The sequence below is a fragment of the Bubalus bubalis genome, chromosome 24, assembly GCF_019923935.1.
Source record: "Bubalus bubalis isolate 160015118507 breed Murrah chromosome 24, NDDB_SH_1, whole genome shotgun sequence".
NCBI classification, from domain to species: Eukaryota; Metazoa; Chordata; class Mammalia; order Artiodactyla; family Bovidae; genus Bubalus; species Bubalus bubalis.
In genome coordinates, this window is record NC_059180.1 from 41,697,150 (window position 1) to 41,707,890 (window position 10,741).

Genomic DNA, 10,741 nt, shown 5'->3' on the forward strand with positions numbered 1-10,741 from the left:
CCTGGGGATTCTCTAGACCCCTCATGCGTGGCTCAGCCCTCAGCCCCTAAGCCCCTCCAGGAAGCCCCTGAAGGTGGGGTTCAGCCCGTGTCTGTAACCCATAGCACTCCCTACCCAGCCGCCTACACCCCAGCTCTGGAGGCCGTTGGGGGTGGGTGCGATGCTATCTGCTGTCGCCACGGCTGATGGGCAGCTGCAGTCCTGATCCGACTGGCCCCAGCCCGGCCAGCCCAGCCTGGGGAGCCGAGAGCAGGCAGGAGCGGCCCTCCTGGGGCCACTCCTGGGTGGGCACAGAGGTGTGGCCAGCTCCCAGGCAGAGAAGCGATTAGCTGGGCCCAAGGGTCCCTGGGGCACCCCTCCCCCCGCTGTGGGAAAGCCAAGTCTGGCCGCGCTGGGAGGGAGGCAGTGGGCTGTGAAAGCCGCCCGATGCCTATCGCAGCTGCAGGGGCTGGCCAGGGCCCAGTGAAGTCCACACTGCGCGACCAGCCCTGGGCCACAGCACGTGGGGCACCGTTTAACCAGAGCGAGCAGCCTCCTGGATGAATCTGACATTAGGGCTGGCCAGCCAGATGGGGTTGGAGGCATGCCCTGGGGTCTGTGCCCACCACCTGTATGCAGAAATGCAGAGAATCCGAGACTGTGCACGCCTGCTTCCCCTGCCCCTGCTCTGCCCCCGTGGATAGCACCCCACTCTCTCCCCAGACTCTGGGTCCCGGGGGAGGGCCCAGGACACTGTGCCCCGACACCCAGTCTGGGGACATTTATGTGGACGGTGACGCTGCAGCGGCAGTGAAGAAGGAGCCCAGATGGGAGTGTGAAGGTGGTCTCCGTTTTAATGTCCACAACCGTGCTCACCAAGGGGCCCTGGGTGGTGCCTCCATGGCCCTAGAGGCAGGCGTGGCCACGGCAGGTGGGGGTCTGTCCCCGGGCATGCTGGGGTGGGAGGGGAGCCAGGCGACGGGCGCAGGGTCGGAGGAGGGCACCCGTCCAGGAAGGACCATGGGGGCAGCAGGGGCTGTGGTCAGACCTCGGCACCCGGCGGGCTCTGCAGGCCCGGGACGGCCTCGGGGGGCCAGGAGCCCCCAGCCCCACCGCGGGCGCCCCAGGTGCCAGGAATGACAAGGTCCTCGGGCGCCTGCAGGGGAAGGGCCGGGGGAGGGACACTGGAGTCGGCCTCACACTTGGTGGTGTGGCTGGTCAGAGGCTGGGCCGGCAGCAGGCCGCGTGGCTCCGGGGTCTCCCGGGCCAGTGTGGGGCCCAGCTCCGGCTGCGTCCACGGCCCCGCGGGCACTTCGTGCCCCTTGGCGGGAGCCCGCTTCACAGAGAGGTCAAGGGGTGCGTCGGGTGGACGTGCGGCTCGCACCAGCGCCTGGTGGATGGTGAGCAGCTCACGGCGGATCTTTCCCAGCTGCTCCCGCAGGGGCCGCGGGGCCAGGCCCCCGGCGGGCGCCAGCTGGCCCAGGCGCTGCTCTGCCCTGGCACAGTCGCCCAGGGCCCGCGTCAGGTCCCCACCCACGTGCCCAGGGCCCCCCAGTGCCAGGCCCAGTGGCTGCGGGGGCAGTGAGGCTGCGGGGCCAGCAGTCTCAAGGTCGCTCAGCTCCTCGTCCTCAGGCCAAAGCATCGCGGAGGGGCCGGTCCGCAGGCTGGGGGTGGTGGGAGCCGGTCAGGAGGCTGCACTGTCCCCATGGTGCCCACCCCACATGCCCCTGTGCAGCCTGGCACCCTGGCCTGGGGCCTCAGAACCCCAGAAGGGAGGAAGGCTGGCTGTGTGCTTCAGTCTCCCCTCTGCAGCCTGCAGCCCATATTCCTAGCGGCTGAGCTCTGGTGGGGGGCCACCCGGCCACCCTGACCCCTCAGCCCTCCTCCCGCCTCCCCGAGTGCCCCATGCCTGGGCCCCCACACCCACCTGCTCTGGGCGCTGATGCTCGCTCGGCTGCAGGGGGCCTTCAGGGGTTCTGGCTGGGCCCCCAGGGCCAGCTTTCTCTTGGCTTCGCTCTGGGCCACTCGCCCCAGCTGCTCTTCCTGCCCGGGGTCCCTGAGAGCACTGCGGTGCCAGGGCCCACCCAGCCCCGGCACTGGCACCTTCAGCAGCCCAGGGACCAGGGCCCCAGGAGGCCCTCTCGGGGGCACTGGGGGCTTGGCGAGGGCGGTCTTGCCTGCCGGCAGCCCCAGGCTGTGCTCCAGCAGCAGGGGGTAGTACAGGCGGGGGACCAGGGCGGGGCGTTCAGGGGGCTGTGGGGCAGGGAAGGCAGCGGCTGGAGGCAGCAGGGGGCTGGCCGAGGCCAGGAAGGGCACATGGGCGGCGGCAGCCAGGGAGGGCCCCAGGTAGGAAAAGAGGCCCGGGCCGAGAGGGTAGTTGACGCCCAGCAGGGACAGGTGGAGGCTCTGGGCCTCGGGGAGCTCCCCGGAGCTGGGCGGGGGGTAGCAGGGGACACTGGTCTCGGGGCCCACAGTGCCCACCACGGCTGCACTCCTCCGGCCCCCGCCCGACCCCAGCTTCCACGACTGGGCCAGGAGGCCCTCCAGGCCCGCACCCTTCTGCACATCCCCGGGCTCAGGGGGTGGTGTCCCTGGGGAGGAGCCCTCGGCCCCCAGCCGGGGGCCCCCGACACGGCGGCGCAGGGAGAGGACATCGGTGGCCGCGAGGTCCAGGTCGGGTGTGGCGGGGGCATCCGGGAGCCGCGCCCCTCGGGGACGGGTGCCAGGGTCAGCTGGGGCCAAGGGGTCCGCAGGGCGGCCTGGGGTGGCCGCGGGAGGCCGGGATGTGCCCGGGGTGCGGCGACAGGCCCAGTCGGGGGAGTCCAGGAGGAGGGACAGCGAGTCCTTGCAGAGGCTGTACTTCATGTGATTGTAGAGGTGGGACTTCTCCAGGCAGGTGAAGGGGCACTGGAAACACTTGTAGTTGTAGGGCTTGCCCCAGGGCCGCGGGATGTAGTGCGGCTTCTTGGGCTTCCGTGCCCGGGCGCGCGCCCCGGGGCCCAGGCGGCAGGAGCCGGCCTCTCGGGACATGGCAGCGGCTAGCGGGCGGGCCCCGGCCCCATGCCACCTGCGAATGGGGCCTGCGTCAGCGCCGGTGCCCTAGCCGACCCCCCCACCCGCCCTGTCACCACAGTGGCCCTCCACCTCCCCCTCCTCTGCTGCCCAGACCAGCAGGCCTCCCTGCCGGCCTCCATGGAGGGTCAGCAGACACGGTCAGCACACAAAAATGGGGAAACGGGACTGAGGCAAACAGCAAATGCTTTCTTACTGTAAGTATGGCCGAGCCAACATTTGGGCACTAAAAAATTATTTGTTGTTTATCCGAAATTTAAATCCTGTACTTTCTTGGTTGGCCCTACGTACATGTCGACCAGTCCCCGGCAGGCCCAATTCTGGGGTGACTCCATCCACACCCATCTACCCCATGCCGGCAGAGCCTGGGTCTCCGTCTACCCCTGGGGGCACTGGTGAGTGACTGGAGGAAGCCAAGTATGAGCAGACTCACTCCTGGGGACGCAGCCCTTCCTGTCTCACCCCACCCCCAGAGACCCCTGCTCCCGGGGCAGCCGAGATGAGGAGCAGCAGGAGCTCTAAGAGCCTGTCGACACAGCACGGCCCTGCTCTGCAGGGTGTCCCTGGGCACTGTGGTCTCTGAGAGGGTCACCCCGTGTGGGCCAGGCCAGGCTGAGGGGCGTGGATGTCCGGCATGGCCCCACGGCACGGCCACCTGCTCAGCCCGGCTCCATCTGGGTGGCTGCCGGCAGGTCGGCGGCCGAGCCTGCCGCGGCCGAGCTTGGCCAAGACCCTCCTCTCCCCACACCCCACTCGCCTGCTCAGAAGCCACTCCGCAGTCCATCTGGGCTGCCACCTGGGCCGTCCACCGCCCCAGTGCGCGCCTCGGCTGGGGCTCGGCGAGCGCGTGCACACGAGTGTGCAGGGCTCCTACCGAGCCCTCCTCATGCAGTGCCCAGAGAGACCACCTCGGCGCAGCTGGGCCACCTCGGAACAGAGCCGGGCAGCTGCCAGAATGCAGGGGGCCCAGGCACATAAGGCTCACAGACCACTCAGAGTGGACAGGCCACCGCCCACGTGAATACACTGCACATACACACACTGAGGACGCACAGGGTCACAGTCACTCACGGGTGTGGACACACAGGCATGTGTCCCACTCCCTGAGGCTCAGCTGGGCAGGGCTGGGGCAGTCATTGGGAGCAGATCATCCTCCCTGCCGGCCTTTGGGCTCTGCACATGGCGGGAAGTCACGTCTGCTGCCTCCAAACACTGAGCGGGCACCCCCATCATGGGAATGGCCAGAGGGCCACCCATTCGAACGGGCCCTGGGAGGGGGCTAGCACAGCCAGGGCTCCGGTGTGGAGGGCTGCAGCCATCCGGGAAGGGACAGGGCTCCCAGCAGGGCTGGGAGGAGGGGGCTGGCTGAGGAGAGGGGCTGGGGCCCCCGAGGGCCGCAGACACGCCCTGAACTTGGCGGTGGGTGCAGAGGCAGGCCCCACCCCTGCCCCCCGCCCCTCTAAGACACAGATGACAAATGGGTGTGTGTGCTCCAGAGACAGAGGCGGCTGTGCTGGGGCCATCGATCACCCAGCCCTGGGAGCCACACAGCTGTGCCGCCTGGTGCCACCACCACCCCACCTCCCAGCCGGGCCCCTGGACTGGGGGGGCTCCTCCTAGACCCCTGGACTCAGCAGGCAAGAGGCTTGTCCTGTGTTGGGCTTCGAAGCAGTCACCTGGCTGCAGGAGGGCTTGGTAGAGAGACATCTCAGTGCCGCTGACCCCATGGGGGCCCAGAGAACACCTGGTACCTGCCCAGCATGACTGTGAACAAGCACAAGACACCCCCAGACACCAGCACACACCCCACACCCCCAAAGGCATATTCATTCACACACGTGTCCCAACCCGTGACTGTGACTGGATGCCTGTGCCCAGCGCGGCCTGCCCCCCGTGTGCTGGCCCAGACACCTGGTCCCACTAACCCTTCCCTGGCTGGGGGAGAGCTAACAGCCGGCCAGGCAGGAGGCCCCACCCCAGGGGGGAGAGGGGGCACCCAGCGCTTGGAGCCCCCAGCAGCCTCCAGGGGATTAGACCTTGTGGCTTGCGCCCTTGGGACTTGGGAGCACCCCACAGGGCGTTGTGCAGGTGACCAGACTCCTCCAGGGCTTAAGTCCAGACCCCCAACTCCCTCCCCGCTTCCCTCCAGGGCGTCCTCCTATAACGACGCTGCTACTGCGCCCTAATAGTTCGTGGAGCCTGGACACCGCGAAGTGGGGGATGTGGGGTTGGGGCAGCCCCGCCCATGCCCGGACAATCCTGGCGGCCTCTCGCGGCCCCCAAACTTCAGACCCGCCGCCGCCCGCGCCCGCTCTACCTGCGCCCTGGGCAGAACGGAGCCTGCTGCGCCGTGATAAGTCTGCGCGTAGCCCCGGAACCCCGCGGGAACTTCCCGCCCAGCCCCGCCTGGCGCCGCCGCGACCCCGCACCCCAGGGACCCGCACGGGCTCTCGGGGCGCGACCCCGATTCCCGCCAGGGAAACTGCAGAGGGACCCCGCGCGGTCTGCGGTCACTCACTAGGCAGCGAGTCCCCGAAGCCTCCGCCACGGACCGCGTTCCCCGACGCCGACTTGCACCTACCGAAGTTGGTGGCAGGAGCGGCCGCGCGTGCGCCGCGGCTCCGGCTCCGGGGGGCGCGGCGACCTCCGACCCAGGCTCGAGGGGGGCGGAGGCGCCTGAGCGCCGGCAGTGATCCCCTCCCCACCTCGGGTGCACCCCCGTCTCTCCCACTCCCCGGCCCGCAGTCGCCCCCTCGGCGCACTCACCGGCCTCGCGCGCCCGGGACCGGCTCAGCAATCTGCGCCGCGCCGGCAACTCGTGGATGGAGTCTTGGCCGGTGACACCGGTGGCGCCGCCCGAGCAGGGCAGGGTCGGGCAGCCCCGTGGAGGCGAGCGCAGTGGAGACGCAGGTGTGCGGCCGAACGAGGGGCGCCTGGCACGTCCCCGCCCCCGTCGCCTGCAGGCTGCCGCGGGGGTGCGCAGAGGCAGCCAGGTCTCCCGGGGTCCCCGCAGCGGTGTGATGGGGTGTCAACGGCCGAGGGCGCAGGGAGTGGGGCCGTCAGCACTCATCCGTCAGGGCAGGGCTCTGGCCCCTGACAGCCCCTCCGCCTGAGCTAGGGCCTGGAGGCTGAGCCCCGGGACAGGAGGACCTTGGAGAACAGAGCTGGCTGAGGAGGGCAGAGCCCTGCACACCCGTGCAGCGAGTCTCCTCTGCTGACCAAAGCTTGCCTGCAGTGCCCTTCTCTCTTCTCCAAACAAGAGGCTGAATGGCTCTGCACCTCCAAGCCCCTGCCCTGCCCACTGACAGTCACTAACTCTGGAAAAGAGGGTCCCATGCGCTCACTCCTGCTTTCTGGAAGCATCACCCCCAGTCCCCTGGAAGGTGCTCTGGGGAGGGCCCTGCCCCTGCTCACTGCTGGCAGGCCTCCTCTCCACTGCCCGTCCCTCCCGGGAGGGCCGCTGAACCAGGCGGGGCGGGGAAAGGGCCCACCAGGAAACACCGCCCCCTCTATCCTCACAGCCTGAGCCGCTCCACCGCCCGCGAAGCTTGACTCCATGTTGATACCAAACATCCAAAGTCAATAGTCTGGGGCCCCACGTCTCAGCTGGGTCCTAGCAGAAGTCCCCCTGAACAGCCAGCACCATTCTGGAAGTGGACACAGACTGCAGGCCAGGCCAGTTCCTCAGAGGATGTTTGCCTTTGTTCAGGGGACAGTGTCCGAACCCGGAGGTGCGTGATGTCTATCTCAGGAGTGGGGTGGGGTCTGCCATCGGAGGGGCGTGTGCTGCCCCAGAGGCCCCCATGAGCGTCCGCTCCACCTTCTCTGGAGCCCCCATTGAAGCCCAGGGCAGTGCAGCTCAGTGTGGGGACAGGGGCACTTTGGGGGGCAAAGGTGTGTCCTGTAGAGTCTCTGGGATGGAGCACTCTGGGCCCTGTGAGCCTGGCCACGGTTTCCCCAGCTGTGCAGGAGGGTGACTGGCCACAGCGCTATTGCTGGCACTCTGGTCAGCCCTGACTGGCATTTGTAAGGAGCAGGGCGCCATGTTCTGGGGGCGTCCAGTGCCAGGACACTGGTGTGAGGGTGACTGTCCAGTGTCACCCTCCCTGATACAACTAGGGATACCCCACTTCCCCCCGGCAAGCCCACAGGGCAGGGTGGGAGGGGTGGAGGGCTGCGGGGGGGGGGCACGGCCTACCAGCCGTCCCTCTCTGCCTGCCCGGCCTGGCCCAGCTGACCAGCTGACCGTGCAGGCAGCCCCAGGCCAGGAGACAGCTTGAGCGGTCGTCACGCCAGCAGCTCTGAGGAGCGTCGGGGCCAGGAGGCCTGCTCCTTCTGCACACAGATCCCACTCCGGACACACACAGCCAGGCCCGTCTTGGGCACTGCCCAGACAGGGCAGGGGGCACAGGTCACCCTGAGACCTGGGGCTGGGGGTCCCAGGGATGGCACTGAGCTTCCTGGCCCCCCACTGCTGACTCCTCCTCCTGCTCTCTGGGAGGCCCTGCTGCCCACACAGGGGGCCAGCTGGCTGGAGGCTGTTGCCACCCTCCAGGGGAAGGGAGGGGCGTCTCAGGACAGCCTGGTAAAGCCCCAGAGAAGGGGGAGGAGGCCATGGAGGGCAGCTTGGCCCTGTGGACAGCCCTCCTCGGAGTCTGGGCGGGACACAGAGTGGTCCCGCCCCCTGAGCTCAGACTGAAGGGCATGGCCGGGCTCCAGGAGGGGTTTTGCCAGGGGTGCAGGTGGGCACCCCTGAGTGCACAGCAGGGGTCCCAGAGCTCGGCTGCAGCTGCAGCCTGACAGCCTGTCCCCAGTGCTGAGTCAGGGTGCACAGGCCAGCCCTGGCCGCGGCAGGGGAGGCTGGTCAGCGGTGCTCTGCCTGAGCCACTGTGGGCATCTCTGCTCCCTGCAGCTGGTACAGTGTGCCCAGAGCCTGTTCCACTTTCACCCTGCAGTAGGGTGTGGCGGGAGGTGGGAGGTCATGACCCACCCACAGACCCCACGCCAACATCCCATCGTGCTGGTGCGTGCTCGGGCCCAGGGATTTGGCCCTGCCCCAGAGGCAGCATCAGGGACCCCCAAGCTCGGGGGCTTGATCCCCTTGTGGCCTGAGTCCGGAAACCTCTGCCCATGCTCCCTGGGTATCGGTCTGGGCCTGCAGACTGGGAAGGGGGCTCTAGGGAGCAGCCTTCCCTCAGCTTGTCCTGGTGCGGGGTGGGGGGACACGCAGCCCCTCCCTCTGCCTCCAGGGAGGTGTCATGGTCATTAACCTGCTCTGCCTGCTTGCCCAAGACTGCACACCTGTCACTTCCACTGATGCCGGCACTTGTGTGCCAGGGGCACGTGGGCAGGACAGACAGTGGGTCCAGGGAAGGCAGGGGGACAGCGGTGTGGTGCCCGAGGCAGGCCTGTCTCCTCCCCTCAGCATCCATGCGCAGCCCTCACCAGGACTGGTGTTGGGGTCGGGCAGCCTCTGCTCGCCCCGTGGGAAGGGGGACAGTGGCACAGACCGTGAGCAGGGTCTGAGCCTTGGGAGGGGTCAGCGCCAGGCGGACGATGGCCATGGCTCATGGTTACCCTCTTGCTGATGACACGTGGCAGCCCCCCAAGCATCTGAGAGCTCCACCACGGGCAGAGCCTGAGTCATCCTAGGCACTTCCCTCCTGCACACTTGAGGTGGCCTCAGGGACTCATGGCACGGTCCCCAGGGGCAAGGTCATGCCCGGGGCCCTGAGAGCACTGGGGAGCCACAGCAGGTTCGCTGCAGGTCTGTGAGGGGGCAGCAAAGCCACACTGACAAGACCGGGTGACACTGGGGCACTGGTGGGGACTGCCACAGGCCCGCGGGGGCACGCCCATGGGGGGCATGCTGCAGGGAGGGCATTGTGGGGCTATCCAGCCGGCCCAGGACATGGCGCAGAGTGGGCCCATGCCGAGAGAGGGTGTGCAGCTGGGAGGCTCCTGGCACTGGGACCCCAGAAGGCCTCTGGCCCCAAACCTGCTCACTGCAGCCCTCCCCCAACCAGCGCCATCCTCTGGAAGCACCCCCGGTCCCTCCCCCAAAGCTCGCTCAGTGGCCCCCTGGGGTGGGGTGGGACTAGTTCTCCACGTGCACTGGAGGCCCTGGAAACAAACTCCTGGCTGCTAGCTGGAGGGGCTGCCGCGGGAGTGAGCTCCCCGTTGGGGGACGTATACCAGTGGGGCAGGGGCCGGGTGGATCCGAGGGAGCAGCCGGCCAGGCGGGTGGGGGCGCAGCTCAGGCCGCAGAGCTCTGGAGCGCTGGCTGAGCAGCGCCCGGGGCCGACAGCAACCATATGTTGGAAGAGGAGCTGTGCGTGTCCCGCGCGGCCCCCGGGGCCCGGCCTTCCTGGGCCTGTCACAGGCGATTTTCCCTGCCTGAGTGGCAGGCCGGCCGGCAGGCGGGGCAGCGGGGGCTGCAGTCTGTGTGTGGCTCGGGGTCCATCCCCCCACGGCTCTGCACGCTGGCCCTGGCCCTCAGGATAGGCTCGGTGCTGGGCTGAGAGCAGGAGCCCCTGCTGGCTGGCCGGACGCCCGCCCCTTGCAGTCACCCCTGTCCAGGTCAAGGTCAGGGGCCACGGAGGAGCCAGCTGGCCACGGCTGTGTGGGCGGGCGCCCGGGGCAGGCGGGAGTCTGCGGAGCCCAGAGCCCACAGCGCGGAGGAGGCGGGAGGCCGCAGCTAATTTGTACACTAAGTGCTTCTGACAGGGCTGCCTCACAAGTGAGAACACCCCACCGCCTGCCTCAGGAAGGCCACCGCGGCCAACGGGTGGGCAGCCAAGCGGCCTGGGTAAGGGGCCGGGAGGCGCTCCAGCCAGCAAAGACAGGGGACGTGGGGGCACGCAGCCCAGACAGGTGCCCCTGCGGGTGCGTCAAGAGGCTGTGCCTCGCCCACCGCCCGCACCGGCTTAGGTCCAGGTGCCGCTAGGCCCCACCTGAGCACCCGCAGCACCTCCCGGGAGCAGCTGCGTCCCCAAGTGTCCTACCCGCGGGCCCCTGACCCCCAATTCCCTCAGCCCTCCCTGCCGAGGAAGGTGTCCAAGGGGAGCGGGCACAGGCCGGGGTCTCCAGGCCAGCTGACAGGGAGGCAGGCAGCCCCCAGGCCCGTCAGCTCTCATGTCCTGGGCATCTCAGGGCTGCAGCGATGCGGGCCCAGGCTCCCTGGGACGCCCTGGGGTGACGGAGCCCGGCCCCCGGAGGACAAGGTCTGGCGTGGCCGCGCAGCCGCGGATGGAGCAGGGGGTGGGGTGGGGGGTGTCTCCAGGCGCTGAGCCGAGATGCGTTGTGGCAGCTCCCCGCCGCCCGAGGCCCGCCCGGAGCGAGCACTGCTGGTGGCTTTAATTGCTTTCCCACTCGACAGGCTGGCCCGAGACAGGCCTCTTACACCCTGTGCGGCCTCGGCACCCCAGCCCCCCTTCTTGCTGGGAGGCTGGCCTGCCTGGCCCTACACAGAGCCTGGGCTGGGACTGCAGGCCGCACGCCGCCCAGCCTGGCAGGGAGTGGGCACAGGGTGGCTGTCTCCCAGCCCCGCTCTCCCTCTGCTCCGCCCGGGACCGACAAATCCAGACAGGTGCCTGGAACACAGCTATCTCTCTAAGAAAAGCCTGGCACGGGCATGGCCCTTCTGAGGCTTCATGGGTACCAGTCTGCAAACCACCACAGGGTTGGGCCT

At 68.9% G+C, this 10,741-nt stretch overlaps 1 protein-coding gene across 1 annotated transcript; it reads right to left on the bottom strand.

The window, feature by feature from the left end:
* Positions 1-161: 161 nt before the first annotated feature.
* PRR35 (proline rich 35) lies at positions 162-6,650 on the bottom strand. Its single transcript, XM_025274814.3, has 3 exons — positions 5,818-6,650; positions 1,907-3,046; positions 162-1,643 (listed from the first exon to the last, which is right to left on the bottom strand). The coding sequence occupies exons 2-3, from the start codon at positions 3,007-3,009 to the stop codon at positions 1,022-1,024; spliced, it is 1,725 nt and encodes a 574-aa protein (XP_025130599.3). The 5' UTR covers positions 3,010-3,046; positions 5,818-6,650; the 3' UTR covers positions 162-1,021.
* Positions 6,651-10,741: the final 4,091 nt, after the last annotated feature.

Excerpts from the sequence above, each read along its gene's own strand:
- PRR35 (XM_025274814.3), bottom strand. The coding sequence starts at position 3,009 with ATGTCCCGAGAGGCCGGCTCCTGCCGCCTGGGCCCCGGGGCGCGCGCC. Across the intron at positions 1,644-1,906 it reads AGCATCAGCGCCCAGAGCAG|CCTGCGGACCGGCCCCTCCG; the intron begins GTGGGTGTGGGG and ends CACCACCCCCAG.